Source organism: Phyllostomus hastatus, unplaced genomic scaffold (assembly GCF_019186645.2).
Source record: "Phyllostomus hastatus isolate PE091 unplaced genomic scaffold, TTU_PhHast_1.1 phas_scaffold_21, whole genome shotgun sequence".
Lineage (NCBI taxonomy): Eukaryota > Metazoa > Chordata > Mammalia > Chiroptera > Phyllostomidae > Phyllostomus > Phyllostomus hastatus.
The window spans coordinates 49,467,861-49,491,850 of record NW_025334017.1 but is presented as its reverse complement, the minus strand read 5'-3'; the positions used below and the strand labels follow the sequence as shown (position 1 = coordinate 49,491,850).

At 47.0% G+C, this 23,990-nt stretch overlaps 1 protein-coding gene across 3 annotated transcripts; it reads left to right on the top strand.

Moving 5' to 3' along the window:
• The first annotated feature begins 5,827 nt into the window (after nucleotides 1-5,827).
• LOC123833144 (histone-lysine N-methyltransferase PRDM9-like) lies at nucleotides 5,828-20,319 on the top strand. Of its 3 annotated transcripts, none has more exons than XM_045861247.1 (9): nucleotides 5,828-5,922; nucleotides 6,970-7,081; nucleotides 8,530-8,576; nucleotides 10,590-10,746; nucleotides 11,358-11,459; nucleotides 11,658-11,929; nucleotides 12,338-12,405; nucleotides 13,541-13,734; nucleotides 15,861-20,319. In XM_045861247.1, the coding sequence occupies exons 4-9, from the start codon at nucleotides 10,656-10,658 to the stop codon at nucleotides 17,903-17,905; spliced, it is 2,772 nt and encodes a 923-aa protein (XP_045717203.1). In that variant the 5' UTR covers nucleotides 5,828-5,922; nucleotides 6,970-7,081; nucleotides 8,530-8,576; nucleotides 10,590-10,655; the 3' UTR covers nucleotides 17,906-20,319. The 3 variants fall into 3 exon arrangements, with proteins under 3 accessions (XP_045717203.1, XP_045717202.1, XP_045717204.1); XM_045861246.1 differs by having other exon boundaries at nucleotides 15,858-20,319; XM_045861248.1 differs by lacking the exons at nucleotides 5,828-5,922; nucleotides 6,970-7,081; nucleotides 8,530-8,576; ... (1 more) ...; nucleotides 11,358-11,459; nucleotides 11,658-11,929 and adding an exon at nucleotides 12,052-12,088 and having other exon boundaries at nucleotides 15,858-20,319.
• The last annotated feature ends 3,671 nt before the right edge of the window (nucleotides 20,320-23,990 follow it).

Below are 23,990 nucleotides of genomic sequence, written 5' to 3'. Positions count from 1 at the left end.
TTGTACACAGATGTGAGCCTGGCTCAGTGGACACCTGGTCTTCCTCACTCTCCTTGCTGCCCCTTCAGGATCAGCATTTCCTGGTGCACAGCATACAGATTCCACATCAGTCCATAGTGGATGTGAGTCTCAGCTCTGTCTTCTCCAGCTGTGTGACCTAAGACAAGATTCTCAACTTCTCTGCCTGATTCCTAGTCTATACACTTAAAATGGGAACTCCAGCCTTTCAGTTTGACATTCAAAGTTGAGTGAGCACAGACAGAATCTGGCAAGTGGATCACTGAGATCACAAGTCCTGCTGAACAGCCATCAGTACCATTGTCTTCTGGGTCTTTAGCACTAGACAAAGGAAGATAAGGACAGGGTAGGAATCTGTAGCCAAACTCAGGTTTTGAGCAAACCCCATTGCTTTCCCCACATAGACTCAACTGCCCTGAGAAGGAGGTGTGAGGTGGAGGATGTGCCTTCCTCCAGATTACCACCCTCTCTCTGAGCTTGTATACTTAGAGCCTCCTCAGCACAGGCGGGTGGTACTGAAAATAACCTGTGAAACAAGACCCTCACCCACCCCTTGCTGAGAACTGACACTGGGAGCAACATCTGCCCACACTGGTGTGTTAGGTAGGATAGATGGTAAGCCAAGGCAGGGAGGATGAGGAAGACATCCCTCACCCACTAACTCAGCAGTCCTGACCTTGGGCCATTTCTATTGCCAGATGGTCCAGCATCACAAGAAACTCCATGCTAACACATGGAAATTCTAGGTATCATTTCCACCATCTGGGAAAGAAAAGCTTTCAAACTATTCATCCCAAGGCCTAGAAGATGGGAGGGGGTCCACAGCACTCAAGGAAAGGACCCATAAAACAAAACTGTCTAACTGTTTGCCCCTGTCCACTATCTGTTTTATGAAGGGTCCCTAATGTTTACAGAAAGAGCCCATAGATAACTTTGGGTGACTGCTTTAACTTTCACTGTCTCCAGTCAGAATTTAGTAAATTCTAAAAGCTGGGATAACAATCAAATTGACATAATCTGATTAATGGGAGGTATTCAATGTCTAATACAAGGGCAAAGAGAATTCATATTAAAGTGAATACCAAACAATGAAGTAATATGGTGTATAGGGTATTTTGGTAAATGGAAGAATAGAGTCTTAGATTTCAAAGGTGAAATGGGAGACATGCAGGTAATTTAGGAAAAAAAGGCAGCATACCCAGCAGGTTGATTTTTGTTGGGCAACTCCCACAACCTTAAGACACAAGGAGTTCAGTAGGAGGATCAACAAGCTCTTGCTAGGAGTCTTACTGTCTGAAGATGAGGTGATTGTGCTTGGGACACGTATTAGTGGCTTGGCCAAATAGTTCATTCGATTTTCACTTTTAAAATGACAGCGGTTTTATCTTTTTAACCTATTGGGTTAAAATTTATTTTAAATAGATTTTACTTTCTTCATTGTTCAACGAAGAAGCAACAAACAAAGCAAATTACAAATGGACTGTCAAGCACACTGGGAACTTCTAAAAGTCTGACTCTATTACACTGTAAAGCAAGTTCCAACAAATGGCACATACAACATGATTACTGCTTCCTTTGCCTTAATCTGGAAACTAGTCACAAGGTAATCACAATGACAGTCTATACCTTGAGACATTTAAAAATATGATTCTAAATACCATTGCCATCAACAGCCATTGAGATTCCACCAGGATCCACCATTTTTCTTGTTGACCAGCACTAAGGTGTTATTCCCAAAATGAACAAGAAATGGCATCACAGAATCATGCTTGGAGCTTTTTTTTTATTATTGACCATATTGCCATATTGTACTATGGAGCAAGTTTCAAAAAAACTATATCAAAGGGTTGAAATTATATAAAGTATGTTTCTTGTTTTCATTGCAGGTAATCTAGCAATCAGTAATAAAAGATAACTAGAAAGTGCTAATATTTAAAAACTATAAAATACACTTCAAAATAACCCACAAATTAAATTACAATTGCAGTTAAAAAATAATTTGAAGTGAATGATAATAAAAATAGCACATAAAAAATAGTCTGGGAAAATGTATTGATAAATCCACACATAGGGAGAAAGCCTCAAAATGTACAAATTTTGCATCATATTACAAATCCCAAATAATACATTAAATTCAGAGAAAGTGGAAGAATGTGCAAGTAGTGATGTCTGGAAGGGTATATGCTATTATTTTATTAAATGATTTTTATTGTTATTCTATTAGGGTTTCCCAATCTTTTCCCTTTGCCTTCCTCTGCCCATCCCACCCTACACACCCCCACCTTGTTTAGAAGTGCATATACTTAATATAATAGCAGTTATTACCTGTTTGGGTAGGATTTTCAATTATTTTTATTTTTATATAATTTAAGCGGCAACAACAACAACAACAAAAAAGGCTGTCTCAGTTTGGGCTTAAAAAGTACTACAGGAAAACATGGCATAATTTAATAATAATAAAAATCTAGTCTGTTGTGGGGACAACACCAGAGGCCTTTTCTTTGCTCACCCAGCCTGATCTCATTTAGAGGGGCTCCTCGTCCAATTTTTACTTCTTCATGTACAAATGCAGCTGAGCAAAGAGGAAATGAAGGTCTAGATGAGAAGTCATGTAGATAAGTGGAGAAGCCCTAAGCAGAACAGCAGGGGGAGGGACTTGCCCCAGGGCTGCCTCACTTCAGGGCCTCCTCACAGCCCTGATGCCAAGTAACTAAGAAGCAACACTACTGAACTGATACACAGTGTGGCGCTTCATAATTCACCTGTAACAATACTGAGCTTCTTAACAACCCTTCTGTACTCACAGCCATTCTATATTAAAATTCAGGTATTTGCACTAAAGTTTCCTTCTTCACCACACCCCAGCCTCCAGACTCCTCTTGGCATTGACTTGGAGCCAACAACTATAAATTTATAGACAGCCACATGGACCCCACACACAAACCCAGAGACCCCAAAGCCACACCCAAAGAGACCCCAGATCTGAGACCCATAGCCAAATGGATTCAAACCCAGGCCACAGACCTTAAAGACAGGACCCAGATCCGTAACCAAGACCCCACAGCCAGACTCCAGAGTTGGAACTGGACAATGAACCCTAGTTGCCAGATGCCACACAGGGAAGCTGAACCACACTAGTCAGGGCTTATAATATTCTTAATAGCATTCTATAAGTGACCTTGGATACAATACTTAAATATAAAATTTATTGTTTTTATAATAAATGGTTTTCATCTCACAAACAGTAAGTGTATGACACCATATATTTTGTACTATGGAAATGTTCCTGCTGGAATCCAGTTTTGGATGCAAATTGGATACTTTGGGTGGTCAGGATGCTATTCAGATAAGGAAGGCAGTGTGGGACACTGGATTTAATGAGTGTGCAGAAATTTTGTTGAGTCATGTTTAAATGCATACATAAATAACCAACTATTTCTCATCCATTCTTTTATCTACAAAAATGTTTATAGATACATTTATTTTAAGTAAAGGAGAAAACAAATGACACAACATTCCAAATGACATGAAGGAAAAGCAAATTTTCCCCTCCACGTTGCCCAGGCCCTGGTCCCTGTGATTAGTCCCTATGTCTCCTCAGCACATTTTCTGCCTGGGTTTTTTTTTTTTTTTTTACATAATTTGTTTTGCAGGATACTTTTCTCTCATAATAACATTATTTACAAATCATTCTCTGTTAAAATCCATTAGAACCAGCCCTGGCTGGTGCAGCTCAGTGGATTGAGCGCGGGCTGGGAACCAAAGTGTCCCAGGTTCGATTCCCAGCCAGGGTACATGCCTGGGTTGCAGGCCATAACCCCCAGCAACCGCACATTGAAGTTTCTCTGTCTCTCTCTATCTCCCCCACTTCCCTCTCTAAAAATAAATAAATAAAATCTTTTAAAAAATCCATTAGAACCACCTTACTACGTTTTATTTCTTCAGTGAAATATATATTCTCACCCATTTTTAATGTTCTACAATATTTTACAGTGTGAGCAAACCATAATTTAACAAATTCTCTTCTACTGAAATCTTAAAAATTATATGTTATTGTGTGTTGGATAAAATATGTTAAACATACTTCATTTCATACACAGGGAAGCATAACTGGGGGGAATTTTTCATGCTTTTCTTTTCATTTATTAATTTGAAAGAGAGAGAGAGTTAGTTGGTCCTCTTATGTATTCATTCATTGGTTGCTTCTTGTATGTGCCCTGACTGGAGAAGGAACTGACCACCTTGGCATATACGCAGAACACTCTAACCAACTGAACTACCAGGCCAGGGCTACTAGGAGAAAATTTTGAAAAGTAGAATTTCTGGATCACAGGGTATGAGGGTGTTATTTCTGGATGGGTATTCTCAAAATGATCACTGGGGAGTCTGCACCAAAGGACCCTTCCCGGAATCTTTCAGAGCATGGACACTGCACCTGATTGCTCATCAGCCTCAGACATGTCAGGAGTCCTCTGGATCCCCATACAGGCAACCAAATTATGTCTACCTTAAAAATATAGCAGTCAGTTATTTTACCAGCAGATAAGCCGTTTATTCGGAAACAATAAAAAATTGCAATTTAGGGCAAGGAAGCTGTAGCAAAAATCATAGGCCAGCTCCACAAGTAAAGGAGAGGAATGTATTTTACAGGGAGAAAGGAGGAAGTTGGGAAGGGTCACTTCAAATGAAAGTGCATTGCAGAAAAGTGTCAGTTCAGGGTGAGGATGGTTTCTCTCTGGCTGAGGTGCTGGGGAGTCGGCTCCTCCTAGGAGCACACAGTATCTTCATGTTGGGGCCTGTGAGACAGACAATTTTTCCTGTAATTGACCCCAGGTGATGCTATGTGACAGCACCCCTACTGACCCCCAACTCCACTTCATTGAGATTTCCCTTTATGCAATTTCACAGTAATAATTACAGTTAATTGGCTCATTTCAGATCCATGGAAATCAAGTTATATTTACGTGCTCAAAACGAGGTAAGAACCAGAATCACTCTTCCCACTTTATTCCGTGAAAGCCAGTAGCAGCGAAACTGACCCTGCTCTGTGGACCACTGTACTCACATTTTACGTTATTTTTATGCAAAATACTTGTAGGTTTTTCCAGCATTTCTACATTTATTTAGTTTTGTTTGGTTTTATCTCGTCTTCCTATTTCTGAAATGTTTTTACACCTGAGTTAAACACACCTATCAATCGTAACCACCACTTCCTTGAGACATGAAATTCTCCCAGTGTGTTTTCCAGTATACTTATTATTCTATTTGTTGTGTTTAAATGTTTGGGCCCTCTGGGACTTATTTTGTGTCTATGAATTGCGTGCTCAAAATTTACTGACTGAAGTTTCCACGGAATGCAATGCAGTCTTGACCGCATCCTCACTGCTTAGGCAGCTCTAGCTGAAAGTGGGTTTGAAAAGGTGGGGGTGGGGGGGCACGGACTGGGCTACATGTAAGTTGGGGATCCCGACCACAGTCTGGAGGAACAAAGACACTCTGTCAGGCGGCAGGAGGGCCACATCCACCCGGAGGTCCAGCGCCGGCTAGGGACTCTCAGCTCCTGCGAGGCGGACCCCTCACCTGCTGCGGGAAAACGAGCCACGGAGCTGCAGGCTGAGCGACTGGCGCTCGGGGAGACCCAGGGTAGCCAATCCCCACGGGGTGGGGCGGGTCTTCCGCTGGCCAGTCCCGCACCCAGGGGGCTCCGCCCCTCTGCCCCGCCCTTTCAGCTTCTTCTGACCGCCCATTGGTGGACAGGGCCCTGGGATAGCAGCTCTGATTGGCGGATTGTGCCCACGCGGCTATCCAGGATGGAGGCTCCTCCACAGGGCGGGAAGCCCAGGAGCCCGGAGAGGACGCTCCGCAGAGGTGGGCAGCGCGGCAGGGGCCCCGGGAGACTGACCGGTAAGCGGGGAGCCCTGCCCTGGGGAACCCTCAGCCCGAGACCTTCCAAGCCCAGCCAGAGAGACCCCAGATGCCCTCATCCCGAGGGGCCCCAAACCCCTTCAGCACCGAGGGGCGCGCCCGCTAACCCGGAGGACCCCACGTCTCCTGACCCCCAACGCTCAGACCCCCAAACAGCCTGGAACCCCAGGTCCCCTCGGCTCGGGGCGCCCTTCCTGCAGCCCGCCCGCCCGGGAAGACCAAATCTCCCCAAACGCAGAGACCCCGAATGCCGTCGTCCTGGAAACCGACTCAGTGGAGGGGACCCGGACGCCCCTCGTGAGACGCCCCGACTCCCCTCAGCCGCGGCGGTCTGACCCTCTCCCCCGGGACGCTGAGTGTCCTCCGCCCGGAAGACGCAGATCGAGTCCTGAGGGACCCCGAGCCTCTCAGCCCGAGAGACGGCGGTCTGCCTGCCGGACACTGCGCCTGCGCCTCGCGCGGGCTTCTCCGGACCCCGGGGCGCCTCCCGGCCCTTCCCCGGGAGAAGCGCGGTTCCTGCGCTGCCACAGGCCCGCCCGGCTGACGGGCTCCTCAGGCGGCCTCCGGAGCCTGCCCTGAGGCGGCGCGCGGAGGGGGGGGGGGGTCGGGAACCAGGGCGCCCCCGCAGGCGGGCCTGCGGGCAGCTCGGCTCATCCAGCCCCTCTGTCCCCCTCTCTGGGCGCCCTGCCGTCGGGGAGAAAGGCCGGTACCGGGACCTGAAGAGGAACTCGGACGGGCTCACCAGCCAGGCGCACGCCCTGGGCCCAGGGGCCTGGAGACCCCGCAGGCACTGGGCTGGCCCCGGCTCAGGGGGCTCCATCCGCCTGCAGCTCCCTCCCGCATGGACACCGATGGGGGGAGTTTGCTCCTTCAGTCAGAGCGGGGCCAGCGCTGACGAGGGTGCGGGGCTCACGGCAACTCGCTGCAGACTCTCCCGTCCCATCGGAGCCAGTCCGACGGGTTTCCTGGGGCTTGTCCCTCCCCCACGCTCTCTGCTTTCAGGACAAAGGTCTTGTCTCTTTCCAGGTCTCCAGGTCCCTCGACCGGACTTTCCTGTGTCACCGCCGCAGGCGGGCCACGGAGCTCCAGGAGGGGGACCGTGAAGACTCGGATGAAGAACGGGCTCCGAGGCAGCAAGGTGAGCAGCAGGAGGAGCCAGCGCTGCCCTCCCGGCTCGGACCTGGTGTGGGTCGGGCGGCATCTCAGAACGTAACCAGGGAACAGGTTTGCTGGTGCAGCGAACAAGCAAGATGCACAACAGTGTGTCGTACAGTGAGGGGCTGTTCCCGTCAACTTTCACGTAGGCAACGTAATCGTCTATATTTATAGACGCATTAGTAAGCAGTGAATGTGTAAGAACATAAAGTGAGAGAGAAATAACTAATTCAGAAGAGTCGTCAGCACAAGAGAGGGAGGCGGGTCTGGCCGGTGAGGAGGGTCCCCACACCTGGCCGCGCAATGGCCTACATGGAGACGAACGGGAACAGTGTTAACCGTGGTGATGACGGGAGTGGGGGAGGGCCAGGGTCGGGAGGGGTTGATCACCGGATCATTTCCTGATGTGGCCCCATGTTCTGTCCAGTATCATGAGTGTTCGGAGGGTGGGGTCGGTCCACTTTCATGGGTCTGGGGTCGAAACACGGCTGAGGTCAAGATGTGATCTTTAATGTGACTGGAATTCTGTTTCTGTGGTCGACAGACTGTGGGTGCTGACCGGAGTCTAATGACTGAGGAAGGGCGTGGGTGGCCGGTATGTGCCCAGGGGGGAGGATACCAGAGAAAGGAGGCCGGGTGGTCCTGGTGCCCTCAGCTAGGACAAGGCCAGTTTGAATGAAGAAAAGAGGACGGAGAAAGGGTTATGTGGAAGACATGGAGTTTTGTGCGCAGTTACTTTTATTACATTTTTGTCAGGAGAGGCCAATTTATTTTTTAATAAACGTAATACTTTATGAACAAAGGGTGAAGCATAGATGACACTTTGTCTATTTTGTTATCATTCTAATGAAATTAGTGGATGGCCCAAATAGAAGCATTGGCCTTAATGATACATCAGAAAACATTTTCCAATCATCCTGGGATTGTTCTTGGACTACTCTTGTTACAGAAAATAACTCACACTCGGGAAAGATGGCGAGGCACAAACTTTTATTACGTGCGGGCTCAGAGGGGTTAACTACCCAAATTCTGAGCAAAGAGCTTAAGCTGGAGTTTCCTTTAAATACTTGTTACAAGGCAAAAAGGGAGGGGGGAAACAACTGCTACAAGCAAGCATACAGAAGCAGAAGTGAAGGTTAGTGTTTTGGCCTTGAGATAACTGTTGCCTTGGGAACAGCTGCTGGTCAGTTCCTACCTAAAAATAGCTACTGCTCAGCTATGTCCTGTCACATTAAAACAAAAGGCACTGTTGAAATTTTGCAGGTGGTACAGAGAGCACTGCTTATCAAAGAAGCTGCAGAGCATAGAAGCTTTTTCATGGGGTTTTCTTTTCCTGCCACACTCTCATTCAGAATTCTGTGTCCCTAATAAGAATCTCCAGATTCTGGAAACATTTACCAACCAAAACACTGATTTCTTGTCATCTTTCAGTGAAACCTTGGGTGGCCTTCAGAAGAGAACACAGTAAACACCAGAACGTGAGTATTTCCCAAATTCTGTTGACAACAAAATTTTCCTCACAGATAGAAATGCAGGTAAGAGCAGGGAAATGCAGAAAGTATCTTAGGAACTGCCGCCTTCCTTTCCTGGTCTCTTCTACACACTGTCCAACATTATCATCTTTTTTTAAAGATTTTATCTATCAATTTTCTAGAGAGGGGAATGGAGGGAGAAAGAAAGGGAGAGAAATATGAAGAGGTTACCTCTCCCACACCCCCAAGTGGGGGACCTGGTCCACAGCCCAGGCATGTGCCCTGACCGGGAATGGAACTGGTGACCTTTCAGTCTGCAGGCCAGTGCTCAGTCCACTGAGCCACACCAGCCAGGGCTCATCATCATCTTAATGGTTGACAACTACAGCAGCAATAGTAACTACCATTTGTTTCATTCTCACAATGTTTCAGACTTTAAGAATTCTATGTGAATTAACTCACTCATACATACAACCACCTGATGAGGAAGGTACTGTAACTGTCACCATTTACAATGAGGAAAGTGATCTTTCAGAGATATAGAAATGTTTGACTATATGTCTAAGATCACAGTATCAGTGGTTGTGCAGTCTAATCCATAGTTTCTTCTCTAAACCACTTACAAACTCATTAAAACTTTCAGTTTTTCCCTGGCCAGTGTGAATTGCTTGGGTGTCATCCTGCAAAGCAAAAGATCACCCGTTTGATTCCTGGTCAGAGCGCATGCCTGGGTTGTGGGCCAGGTTCCCAATGCGGGTATTTGTGAGAAGTGACTGGTCACTGAAACATCTCTCACTTCGATGTTTCTCTCCCTCTTTCTCCCTGCCTTCCCCTCTCTCAAAAAAAAATAAACAAAATCTTTAAATTAAAAAATAAAACTTGCAGAGTTTTCTAAAGTTTACATTGTCTTATACATGTCATTACATCATTCATCTGACTGATGGTTTCAACCAAAGTTCTTCTCTGCTTTGCTGAAGTGAGAGATGCACTATACCCTCTGACTACAGAAAGCATATAATGTGTAGGCAGTTGGAACAGAGGATGGCCCCAGGTGAAGAAAAATGTAAAATCCCTGGATCATAGCCTCCCACCCTAATCAAAGAGCATCTCCCACCCGTGAGGAGCTTCAGGTTTGATGATTGAGAAACAACAAATAGTAAAATGACTTAAGGGCTTCATATAGGTTACACATTCCTCAACAGAAACTCATCTGTCTGGAACTCATTCCAAATGCCCTTTTTTATAGGGTGAGGTAACAGGTTCTCTGTCTGAGCTCTAATGAGGCCACTCTCATCCTGTTTTGAATCATTTGTTCAGCCTGCCTACCTCTGTGTTAGGAGCTCTTTGTGAGCCTGGTCCATACCTAGGTCTTCTCAGAGGTCTCAGGCCCAGATTAGGGCTCCTGAGGGCCCCCTGAATGTTTGCTGAGTGAATGATTTCATGATTACAAAATGAACTAGATGATTAATGAACGCCGAAGGTAATTTCTGTGAGACTGAAATATGGAGAGAGCTGAGGGGTAAATTGATAGCAGAACATTCATGCTGTATTACATAATTCACAGGACACTTTGTTGAACATTATTTAATTGCATGTTCACTGTAACATTAAAAATGGGTATGTTATATATCAGGACACTAAAGACAACTAGCTACTGGTACAGCCTTATTCAAACAATTGGTGGGAACCAGCTAATCTAAGTACAAATATTCTTTCCAAGGTATTGCAGACTTGATCACCATTTTATTTATTGTCCAGATATGTTTCTGCCATTTATTTCTTTATTCTCTTCCCCATATCCCTCACTCTCAATATTATAGAGACAGTTGAAAGAAAAGGACCATAGGCATGGGGTCTAATCTTGGATTCATTACCCACATTGGCCCTATCCCCTGTGATATTCATACTCTCTAGGTATTTCCAAGGGTTAAAGTATTAAAGACATGCATGTAAAATATATAATAACCCTTAAAACAATAAATACATGTTATCTTTTAATATGTGACTCTTACATTGAAGGCAACATCCAAGGTGCCATTAAGCAAGGAATATAGTTTGAAGGAATTGTCAGGAACAGCAAATTGGATGACTGCAAATGACTCAGAACATGCCCAGAAACCAATGTCCCCTCCTGGAGAAGCATGTCCCTTTGAAAAGCACACTACACAAAAATTGGGTAAGAGAAAATAATTTGGAAGCTTTAGTTCCTCTAAGTCCTATAGAAGGGCTGATAAGTATGACCTAGGTATGTGGGGTGGACTTTGGGTAGGCCTGGATTTAAGCTGGGATAAGCTGAGGACTGAAGTTAACCACTGGACCTTTGGGAAAATCCTATAAATTCTCTGAGCTACTGAATATGTAAAGTGAAGATAAGGAAACATCACTCATATATTGTTTGAAAATATTAAATTGAATTTAAAACAGGTGACACATACAAGTTGTCCAATAAATCCATCTGTGATAATAGCAACCACACTTTATTGGTGTTGTGTGCCTAGGCCTAAAATGTAATGTGCTCTCCATAAATATTTTATGAATGATTAAAGATTGGCAAGTAAAATGGGAAAGATTGGCTGGTAATGGGAAAATCTAGAAACTAAAATTGAATCAGTCATCTGTAGTTAGAGTCTTAGTCTTTTGAACCAAGAGTTAATGGAATAAAATACCAGAGTACGCAAATGGACAGGTAATCATTTGATGGGAGGAGATTGTGTTATCTGACAAAATGGGAACTAACACTCTAGACCTCACCAACCTCACTTACTTACCTGGCCTTCTCCAAATCAGAACCCAGGAAAAAGGAGATGGACATGAAGGTGTGCATCCTACAAGAAAGAAAGGGCCATGTGTACCAAGAGGTCAACGAGCCCCAGGATGATGACTACCTTTGTAAGTGACCCTCACTAAGAAGCTTATTGTGATACAATAATTTCATCTAGTCCTTTGGACCCAAATCATCCCCTTCCTCTAGTGACCTGGAGTACAGGATTGAGTCTCAATGATGTGACTGTGGGACTCCCTCTGGAGCTCTTTGTGTCCAGGAACACGTGCTATACCTTCCCTAACCCCTGTTGCTCTCACCTCCAGATTGTGAGAAGTGTCAGAACTTCTTCATCAACAGCTGTGCTGTGCATGGGCCACCTACATTTGTAAAGGACACTGCAGTGGACAAGGGGCATCCCCACCGCTCAGCCCTCACCCTGCCCCCTGGGTTGAGAATCGGGCCATCATGCATCCCTGAGGCTGGGCTTGGAGTGTGGAATGAGGCAGCAGACTTGCCAGTGGGTCTGCACTTTGGCCCTTATGAAGGACACATCACAGAAGATGGAGAGGCAGCCAAGAGCAGATACTCCTGGCTGGTGAGAACTATCTACCTCTTCCACTGTCCTCTGGCTTCTCATATTCCTACTGAGACTTGGACCTCACCTACATGCTAGACATGGAGGGGACAATATGGTTAGCTCTGTGTACTGACTGGACTTTACATGAACACAGAGCTCCTGTTTAAGGATCAGAAGGTGAGCGGGAGCAAAGTGGTGCAGACACAAAAGAGTGTCTCCTCCTTTGTGGGGCTCCTGCCCTGACTGGACAGGTAGACTCAGATGTGTAGAAGATGAGTAAGACCAATATCATGTGGTCACAGTTGGCAGTTGAATCCCCATGCTCGATGGAAGAGCTTTGATGACAGTAGAGTAAAATAATTCTTCTGACTATTACCTCCCCACAAAAAGAATAAAAAGTCTTTTAACTTCTTTTCTGAAACACAGATCACCAAAGGGAGAAACTGCTATGAGTATGTGGATGGAAAAGACAGATCCTGGGCCAACTGGATGAGGTGAGGTCAACAGGTCACTGGGTGCCAGAGGGGACTCTCATCCCCCCCAAGCCCATATATCTTTCCCTCTCATCCTGCCTCCCTCAGTGGTCTCCCGTAATCCTTTGTTCCTCTTTCTCTCCATACAGTGTTCTTTCATTTCAGGGGACATTGAGGGAAAAAGTATAGCATATGTCCTCAAAATATAAAGCTCTCTGCTAGACACAACATGGGCACTGGAAAGGACCTTGAAGAGCCTAGATTCACCAGAGACACTGGATTACACTTTAACTTATCAAATGAACATTAATTAAACACTTAATTTATTCCAGTTTAAATGAAGGAATACATTACTTAAACAGATCACACAACCCCCTGTCCTTATGGTGGACTTCTTGCAGACAGACATAAAAAAAATTGCTTTTAGAAGCATTTAACTATAATTTCCAAGAAGTGCACCGTGTCAAGATACCACAAACCAAGGGTGGCCTGAACCTGTGAGGGCAGCAAACCATCCCGGCCTGCCTTCTAACTAGAGCTGGGTTCTGAGGCCTGAAAAGGAATGGCCATGTGCCCCTTTCCTAAGAGGGGCTCTCTTTTATCAAGGATAACAATGTGAATCAACTACTACTGTTCTGTTTTATTTTACTAAGACAAAAAGACCTGCAATTTCTATGGTCACCTCGGGCCAGCCAAGTGAATGGCACCCTAAATAAAGTGTATGGGGGTTGCAGAAAGGCCTCTCAAGAGAAAACAGATGTGGGCTGAGTACTGGATAACTGGTGAGCTAATTTAGAAGCAGAGCCCTAGATCAAGCACCAGGTTCTGTGGTGTGAGACAACTTGATTTAGAGTTTGGAGAACCCAGAGGTCACTGGATGTTATGGTCAGTCAGGTGGAGGTTAAGTCTAGAACAGGGTTTTAGAAAATCGTGTTAGGCAGCATTAGCACTGCAAGCAGGATTTGGAGGCAGGAATTCACATGACATGCTGACGGACGCTCAGACACTGAACAAAGGTTCCCTGGGAGCATGAGGGACAGTGGGTAACACCAGAGCCTGAGGGCCTTAAGAATCAGTGAGGAGCTGGACATGGATGTAACAGGTAGTGGGACCTCACCACTGTGGTTTTCTTTCCCTTCCTCTGCCTCAATCCCAGGTATGTGAACTGTGCCCGGGATGATGAAGAGCAGAACCTGGTGGCCTTTCAATACCAAAGGCAGATTTTCTACCGAACCTGCCGGGTCATCAGTCCGGGCTGTGAGCTGCTGGTCTGGTTTGGGGACGAGTATGGCCAGGAGCTGAGCAGCAAGTGGGGCAGCAAGTGGAAGAGAGAGCTCGTGGCCAGGACAGGTGGGCACCACTGTTCTTCAAAACAGAAAGAAAAGAGAAATCTCCATAGAAATATTCATGATCCAACTCTTAAGTAGGGTAAAACCACACTAAAGTCAGTAAAGTTTCAACTCAAATGCTTCAGAAATTCACAATTCATTCACATGCCTTTGGCTCTTAGGCAAAATTTTTATATTTTTTTATTTTAAAAATATTTCATGCACAAAATATACAACCACATATAGTGTTGAAAGGCTAAGAGGCAAAAAAGAACAGTTTTCAAGCACTAACCAGTTCTCTCACCAATGCAGTTTCTCTGCCACTTTTGTAGCTGTTTCTTCTTAACTTTCCTCCATACTTCTAAATAAAACATTTCTTATAGGCATTCATTATTTTTTAAAAATTTTGCACTGGCTGATGTGGCTCAGTGGATTGAGTGTCAGCCTGTGAACCAAGGGGTCACCAGTTTGATTCCCAGTTGTAGCACATGCCTAGGTTTCAGCAAGGTCCCCAGTAGGGGGCAGGTGACAGACAACCAGAGATTGATGTTTCTCTCCCTCACCTTCCCTCCCTTCCCCTTTTCTGAAAATAAATCAAATCTTTTAACAAAAGATTTGGTTTATTTTCATAGAGAATAGACAGGAGGGAGGAAAAAAATCAATGTTCAAGGGAAACACTAATCGGTTGTCTATGGTATGTCCCCAACTGGTCCACAACCCTGGCATGTGCCCTGACTGGGAATCGAACTTGTACCCTTTCAGTTTTTGGACAACACCCAACCTACTAAGCCACACCATTCAGGCAGGGCACATTCGCTTATTATTTCAGTGAATTGTCAGCTGAGATCCTACTCTGTGGGCACAGGGTCCTGGGACCTAGAAATACAGATTAACATGAGGATCAGAATCACTGCTCTTGAGGAGCTGACGGGTGAAGGAGGGAAACTCAGGCCCACATGCTTGCATGTGCATAACACTACACAGCAGTTAGTGCTTTGGAGAAAACTAATCCAGGACAACTGCCTAGGGATCAGTGTGAGGGGAGGTGCAGTATGGCAGGTGGTCCGGGAAGGGCACCTCAGGAGATAACATATACAAAAATACCTGCAGGCAGAGGATTCCAGGCAGAGGGAACAGTTAGTGCTGGGAAGAGAAGAGGTGGGGCATTGAACTGGCTGAGGGTCACTCAGGTCTCCTCTCAGCATAGGGGGTAAGAACGGAGATCAGATAGGTGCTTAGCAGCCTGGAAATGCAGTGCCAATGACCCGAGTTGAGACACTGGGGACTTTCATGAGTGAAAGTGTGTTCTCTGTTCTGATTATACTTTGTTAATTTTTAGAAAATAAACTCTGGTGGGGAATCTCCTGAGAGATCACTTCATCTCCAAGTGGCATGGTGCATTGGCCAAAGAGGAACAGGAGTCAGGTGTATAAGATGTGTGTTTGGAGAAATATTTTGAAACACGACTTCTCAGTGTATTTGAAATGAGCTAACACTGAATGAAATGAAGCACAAATATTTGGTATTAGGCTTGAGGAAGGACATTTTTTTAAAGATTTTATTTATTTATTTTTAGAGGGGAAGATGGAGAAAGAGAGGGAAACATCCGTGTGTGGTTGCCTCTCACACGCCCCCTACTAGGGACCTGGGCCACACCCAGGCATGTGCCCTGACTGGGAATTGAACCTGCGACTCCTTGCTTAGCAGGCTGGCACTCAGTCCACTGAGCCGCACAAGCAAGGGCAGGAAGGACATTTTATTTTACTGTTTTGGAAAACAGAGGAGCAGTTCCTAGTTGGGGCCTGTGGCTTTCCTCTTTAACATGACTTAGAAAATACCTATGAAAGGGAAAGGTCAATGCAGTTCCATCCACACAGGGAGTAAAATGGCCTCTGATGCTCCTCGAAAATCCCTAGTCCGGGCAATATTAGAAAAGACCCTTAATGTGGGCTTTCTGGATTTCTGAAGAAGATGCACTTCATAAAAATGAAAAGGAAAATAGACTGCAAGTGGATACTTTGTGGGAGATGGAACTTGTGTTGTCGCCACAGTAAGTGATTCATGGGACAGGTCTCACCAGGAGACAAGTCATATGGCCCAGGCATTCTCATGAACATCTGCCCTGACCAAACCTGTCTCTTTCAGCAGAACCAACGCCAGAGGTGCACCCATGTCCCTCTTGCTCTCTGGCCTTCTCCAGTCAGAAATTCCTCAGCCAACATGTGAAACTCAGTCATCCCTCCCAGATTCTCCCGGGAACATCTGCAAGAAAACACCTCCAAGCAGAGGAACCTTGTCCAGAGGATCAGAATCAGCAGCAGCAACATACTGGTACACACAGCTGGAATGATAAAGCTGAAGGTCAAGAGGTCAAAGAAAGGTCCAAACCTTTGTTTAAAAGAATCAGTCAGAGGAGAATCTCAAGACTCTTTTTCCAAACTTCCAAAGAACGAATGAGGACCTCTAGTGAGCATGAGAGAATGATGGAGGAAGAGCCCTGCAGAGGCCAGAAAGAGAGTCCAGAGGACACAGGCAAGGTATTTGTGAAAGATGGGATGTCAAAAATTGTAACAACCCAGCATGGAGGGTGTTGGCAAGGCTTCAGTGATGGGTCACATCTCATCACACACCAGAGGACACACTCAGGGGAGAAGCCCTATGTTTGCAGGGAGTGTGGGAGAGGATTTACACGGAAGTCAAATCTCATCAGACATCAGAGGACACACTCAGGGGAGAAGCCCTATGTTTGCAGGGAGTGCGGACGAGGCTTTACACAGAAGTCAGATCTCATCACACACCAGAGGACACACTCAGGGGAGAAGCCCTATGTTTGCAGGGAGTGCAAGCGAGGCTTTACACAGAAGTCAGGTCTCATCAGACACCAGAGGACACACTCAGGGGAGAAGCCCTATGTTTGCAGGGAGTGTGGGCGAGGCTTTACCTGGAAGTCACATCTCATCACACACCAGAGGACACACTCTGGGGAGAAACCCTATGTTTGCAGGGAGTGCAAGCGAGGCTTTACGCAGAAATCAAGTCTCATCGCACACCAGAGGACACACTCAGGGGAGAAGCCCTATGTTTGCAAGGAGTGCAAGCGAGGCTTTACACAGAAGTCAGGTCTCATCACACACCAGAGGACACACTCTGGGGAGAAGCCCTATGTTTGCAGGGAGTGCAAGCGAGGCTTTACATACAAGTCAGGTCTCATCATACACCAGAGGACACACTCTGGGGAGAAGCCCTATGTTTGCAGGGAGTGCAAGCGAGGCTTTACATACAAGTCAGTTCTCATCACACACCAGAGGACACACTCTGGGGAGAAGCCCTATGTTTGCAGGGAATGCAAGCGAGGTTTTACCTGGAAGTCAGTTCTCATCACACACCAGAGGACACACTCAGGGGAGAAGCCCTATATTTGCAGGGAGTGTGGGCGAGGCTTTACCTGGAAGTCAGTTCTCATCACACACCAGAGGACACACTCTGGGGAGAAGCCCTATATTTGCAGGGAGTGTGGGCGAGGCTTTACACGGAAGTCACATCTCATCAGACATCAGAGGACACACTCAGGGGAGAAACCCTATGTTTGCAGGGAGTGCAAGCGAGGCTTTACCTGGAAGTCAGATCTCATCACACACCAGAGGACACACTCAGGGGAGAAGCCCTATGTTTGCAGGGAGTGTGGGCGAGGCTTTACACAGAAGTCAAATCTCCTCAGACACCAGAGGACACACTCTGGGGAGAATCCTTATGTTTGCAGGGAGTGTGGGCGAGGCTTTACATACAAGTCAGGTCTTATTACACACCAGAGGACACACTCTGGGGAGAAACCCTATGTTTGCAGGGAGTGCAAGCGAGGCTTTACATGCAAGTCAAATCTCATCACACACCAAAGGACACACTCTGGGGAGAAGCCCTATGTTTGCAGGGAGTGTGGGCGAGGCTTTACACAGAAGTCAGGTCTCATCACACACGAGAGGACACACTCTGGAGAGAAGCCCTATGTTTGCAGGGAGTGTGGGCAAAGCTTTACACGGAAGTCACATCTCATCCCACACCAGAGGACACACTCTGGGGAGAAGACCTATGTTTGCAGGGAATGCAAACGAGGCTTTACATGCAAGTTAGATCTCATGAGACACCAGAGGACACACTCAGGGGAGAAGACCTATGTTTGCACATTGACTGAATGAGTCATTAGCATTAAATTGCATATCAACAGCCATAGGAAGTCTGTGGCCCCTTACTTTCCCCAAGATTGTAACTACAGAAGTAACTGATTAAACAAACCCTCCAGTCTCATGATAAGAGATGAGATGGACAAATAGTTCCATGAGTAATATGGGGATATCAGCACCAATCTCTTTCACGGTTTTTTGATGGCCTTTCTAAAGAGTTTTGTCTCCATACAAATATGAAGCCCACATCCCTCATTCCCCCATCACTGAAAGCAGAGTTTGGGAAGACCCAAAAAGAACTCCTACTCTCAGCCACAGAAATTCAACCCCTGCAGATCGGTGAGCCTGGAGTCAGTCTACTTTGGTTACTGCCCAGAGACAGGGATTTGAGACAGACTCACCAGAGAAGGGTATTCCCCCTGACTCCTGGGAAGTGGGGCCTTTTCTCTTAATAGGCTCCCTACCCTCCTCCCTTGGCTTCTCTTGGCTCTCCTAGTTTCCTGCAACCTCCGGAGCCTCAGGGGTGAACGGCAGGGAGGGATGTATGCTTGTGCACAGATGTGAGCCTGGCTCAGTCTGGGCACCTGGTCTTCCTCACTCTCCTTGCTGCCCCTTCAGGATCAGCATTTCCTGGTGCACAGCATACAGATTCCACATCAGTCCACAGTGGGTGTAAGACAAGATTCTCAACTTCTCTGCCTGATTCCTAGCCTGTACACTGGAAATGGGAACTCCAGCCTTTCAGTTTGACATTCCAAGTTGAGTGAGCACAGACAGAATCTGGCGAGTGAATCGCTGAGATCACAAGTCCTGAACAGCCATCAGTGCCCTTGTCTTCTGGGTCTTTAGCACTGGACAAAGGAAGATAAGGACAGGGTAGGGGGCTGTAGCCAAATTCACAGTTTGAGCAGACCCCACTGCTTTCCCCACATAGACTCAACTGCCCTGAGAGGTAGGTGTGAGGTGGAGGATGTGCCTTCCTCCAGATTACCACCCTCTCACTGAGCTTGTGCACCCTCAGTGCCTCCTCAACATAGGCGGGTGGTACTGAAAATACCCTGTGAAACAAGACCCTCACCCACCCCTTGCTGAGAAATGACACTGGGAGCAACATCTGCCCGCACTGGTGTTAGGTAGGATAGATGGTAAGCCAAGGCAGGGAGGATGAGGAAGACATGTGTCACCCACTAACTCAGCAGTCCTGAGCCTGGGCCATTTATATTGCCAGATGGTCCAGCATCACCAGAAACCCCATGCTAACACGTTGAAATTCTAGGTATCATTTTCACTATCTGGGAAAGAAAAGCTTTCAAACTATTCATCCCAAGGCCTAGAAGATGGGAGGGGGTCCACAGCATTCAAGGTAAGGGCCCATAAAACAAAATTGGCTAACTGTATGCCTCTGTCCACTATCTGTTTTATGAAGCGTCCCTAATGTTTACAGAAAGCCTATAGATAACTTTGGGTGACTGCTTTAACTTTAACTGTCTCCTGTCTCATATCTATTTGACAAGATGACCAAATGGGGTCTGAAGCCAGATAAGGATTTGGGCTACTGACCCCCACACATACCTACGTTTGAGTGGTCTCATCCCCTGTGGAAGCTGGCACCTGTCAATCAATATGTAAGTTCTTTGCCCCCATCCCATGAACTATATAAGTCCTCAGGACAAAGGACCTGGTGCTCTTGCCACCCAACTTCTTGCCTTTTACTCCCGTCTCAGCAAGACCTGTCCTCTTCCATGAGAACGTATCACTAACAAACCCTGTTTGCACGCTAATACACTTGCTGATCTGTAGTCCTTTACTGCATTGGCAAGAAGAACCGAGTTTCTTCTGTGACAAGTGCACCCAGTCTGCATATGGCGTTCATGAAGCCTGCAACACAGGAGCTTCCGTAATGCACTCTCCTTGTACCTGGGTCCCAAGGGCTGAATACACCACTGACACCATCTTGAAATTAGTACCTACTGTATCTTTACACTTTTGTTTGTGAGGTCAAGACTGATGGGATAATGGACATGCACAGTGTTCATTCCTGGCCACCCCTTCCCAGATATTGTCCACAATGGCCCAAGAGGACAAAATTCCAGTGGGCCCAATGGTGGGAGTCCAGTGAGACTGAAGGTGAGAACGGGGTAAACATCTACATCTGCATAAGCATAAGGAAGGGTGCTAACAGATCCCAGAGGTCACACTTTTCTTAGAACCAGAGCTGAATTCAATACACAGAGATGGCAATTAGCAAGGATCCCATCATACCCTCTCCTGCATGAGGGACACGACCTAAGCATGACCCACCCTGTTCCTGCTGGGGTGGATTCACCAAAAGGGGATACCCACCCCCATGACCAGGAACAATGATCTTTCTGTCCTACCAGTGCCAGGCTTGTGAAGAAGAGTGTCTACATAAACTATGTGGATTTCAATAATAAATACCCACTATTATTTTCTTTTATGCTTTTTTAAAGGAAGGTGTATTTCTTGGGTTTTAGTTCCCTTCCCTGTTTCTCCCCCACCACCACAGCCCAGAGAGAACACCATAAACTCAATATTCTGTGGCTTTCAGCATGGGCCATGGGAGAGGGGCAGAGTCCTGGTGTAATGCTGGCAGAGGGGCTGGCACTGAATACAGTGGGAAGGGGAACCCACAGACTGCCACGTGATGCTCACCACCCCCAACACCAGGACAGACCCTGGAGTTCTCCCAGAAGGCTTAGTGATTCAAGATGAGTAGAGAGGTCTGTTCCCTCTTCCTCCCCTTCCCCTTCAGCAGCAAACCACATTCCTAGTGTAGCTGCAAGCCTCCAGGGTGTCCCCCAAATGCACATGCCCTTGTACACTCCCTCCTTCACACAACCAACCTGATCTGTGTTGTGAAAATAGTGTGTGGCTCTCAAAGCTAAGTCAGAAAGAGACTTTTGTTTAGTTCGCACAATTTCAGACCACCTTGTGCAGGGAGCTGGATGTTTACACACACACACACACACACACACCTTGCCCACTTGGGAAGTAGAGGCTCCAAGAAGTGACTGCAGCCTGATGTTGGATGGATTCCAAGCCTCTTGCCCTTGCCCAGAAGATGGTTGTTTAATGGAAAGGATGGTTTTTCTAGGTGGGTGCCTTAGGGGCTACTCATCTGCTCTCTGGGTGGCCCTGGGTGGATGAGCCCAACCTGCCTCTGATCCCCAGGGCGGAGTACCGTGTATCTGTCTGCGAAGCGTGCCCATGTACAGCCCAATGGTTCAAGGTGACGGCCTCCAAGGTGACGAGTTAAGTTCTACGGTGACAGCTGTACTCACTGACAGCAACAGCACCTTCCCATCTCCAGCCTGACAATGTCCGCAGGAACCAGCACACATCCCATAAACTATGTTCACTGGTGGCTTGTGTGTTACTATGCTGAGCCGCAGTGTTGCCTGGGCCTGTGGTCCTCAGCCAGGTGGCTCATTAGAACCCTCTGGGCCTCACTGGGACACACCCACCGACTCTGTCCCAGGGTAGGGGCAGCTATCTCTGGCCTGGGCAGTGACTCAAATGGGGAGACAACTGAAGCAGACAGAGTCCATGACACAATCCAGATGTGGCTGCTCTGGAGTCAGGAGAGGGGCTCTGACTCTAAACCACAAATTCCCATCACAGTGGTGTCAGGGATGGGCACAGGCATCCTTCCTGTGACAGTCCAGCCACTGTGACGTGTGAGCCTCCCTGTGGTCGGTGCTTGTCCAGACATCAGCCAGAGCAGCCAAGTTCTCAGATCTCTGCTCAGGGTCTTGGCTGACCAAGAAGAAACATCAGTTACAAGTTACAGAGCAGTGTGTGCTGCATGTTTTACCTGTGTGGTCTCAAGTCTGAGGCAGAAACACCTTCAGCCACTTGCCCGGAAATATTAGCAACATGGTTCAAGAGCACAACTGCACTATGGCTCTGGCACTCACTCCAGGCCCAGAGGCCCAGTTGCCAGGCAGCCCAGCAGCAGCACCAGGCACACAGCTTCAGCTGTCTTTCTGCTCTGTCTTCCTGGGCCTGAGTTTTGTCCTCCTGGTAGTGAGGGGCCCATGCACTTCCAGCATCACACTCGTCCAGTCCCAGAGACAGGAAGCGAGGAGGGTGGAAGTCAGTTTCTTTTGAACTGGGAGGCCGCTACTGCTGGGCTTGTTATAGTTGGGAAGCCTTCCCCACTCTGGATGAAGCCATAGTTTGTGTCCTTTGATCCCAAGACAGAGATGCCAGGACACAGAGAATGGCAGGAGTTTGTGCCCTTGTTCCAGTGATGGAGATGTGAAAGCATGTCTGGACACAACTCTCTCGTCTAAATGGTCCTGAGCAGTAAACCCAGCTCTGCCCCCAAGGTGACAGGCAGATGTCGGGGTCTCACCTGAGGCTGTTGGGCATTCCACCTGGACTCTCCTGAAGACTGCACAGGCCTGGCTCAGGATGGAGAAATTTGCTCCCCTTGGAAACACAGTCAGAGGGGCTGTGACAGGAAGGTAGTGGTGGGGGGGGGGGGACTGGCAGCAGAGGACACTCCAGGCCTGGCTTCTGGCTCCACTTCCAGCCCTGCAGGGCTGACAGCCAGACTCAGGGCCTGAGGGTCTGCAGTCTTGGCACAGCCTCTCATGGCCACTGCAGGCTCCTCCTCCTGAGAGTGGAGCACCTGGGATCAGGGCTGTGAGGTGTTCGGCCCATGCAGGCAGAATTGGCGCTCCTTGTCTGACTGGACTCTGGGTCTTGGGATGGGATGAAGCTGACTGTCAGCCAAGAGCCTGTGAGGAGCCACCCAGCCCCTGATCCCTGCCTCCAAGCCCTACCCCTGCCAATGCCCCTGACTGGGTTCTTTCTGCCAAGCATCTCACTTGGGTGTATTGGTATTTTGTTGTTTGTTTTCTTTTTCTTTTTTTTAAGATTTTATTTTTATTTATTTTTAGAGAGGGAGGGGAGGGGGAGAGAGAGAGAGAAACATCAATGAGCGGTTGCTGGGGGTCATGGCCTGCAACCCAGGCACGTGCCCTGGCTGGGAATCGAACCTGCGATGCTTTGGTTCGCAGCCCGCGCTCAATCCATTGAGCCGAGCCATGCCAGCCAGGTCTGTTTGTTTTCTTTGTCAATATCATTTGTATAACTCTGAGGCAGGAGATAGTCAGGAAGGAGGAAACTCCGAAGGTGCCCCAGGGCTGAGATAAAGGACATCCATACAGGACAGAGACCCTGTTCTAAGACACGTTGTTTGTGCTTTCTGGCAAAGCACTGAATCATGGTGATTTATAAATGCACCTGCACAGAAGATGCTACACGACCCCTGCTTCATCATAATAGCATTATAACAAATTAATATTGTGCAACCTCCTTCTGCAGTGGCCAACAGAAGAAAATTATGGGAGACCACATGCACACTAACTTTAAAACAATACAACTATTTGTACATGCGCAATAAAAGCCCATCAAAACTAGCCAGGAAGGATCCACCCTCTAAGAACTGTATTCCTCTGGCCCCTGAGGTCAATCTCTGCTCAGGGTTGGCCCACTCCCATGTTCTGTGGAGTGTATTATTGCTTAATAAGTCTGCGCTCTCTCTCTCTCTCCCTCTCTCTCCTATAACTCTGTGTTCAGTTCAATTCTTTGTCTGCGATCACCAAGAACCTGGTTACCTGTGCCCACCTGTGACAACTCTAAATACCCATGGTTATAATTTTGGACTACAAAGAGAAAAAATAAAATACCACAAATAAAAAAATTAACCATACTGTGCTATAAAGCAAGTTCCAACAAATTTCAATTCAATCAAATTATATAAGGTATGTTACTTACTGTCATTGCTGATAATCTAGAAATCAGAAACAGAGGGTAACTAGGAATCCTTTTATTTGTATATTACAAAATACACTTCTAAATAACCCCCCCAAACAAACACAATTGGAGTTAGAAAGAAACTGAGTGATAATAAAAATACTGCATACCAAAGCCAGATCATTCAGGTTCCACAAACGGTCTAGGTCAGTGGTTCTCAAGCACAAGTGATTTTGCCCCCAGGGGGACATTAGGTAAAGCAGGGACACATTTCAGATTGTTGTGAGGGTGCAGGTGAGGGAGGATATAACTG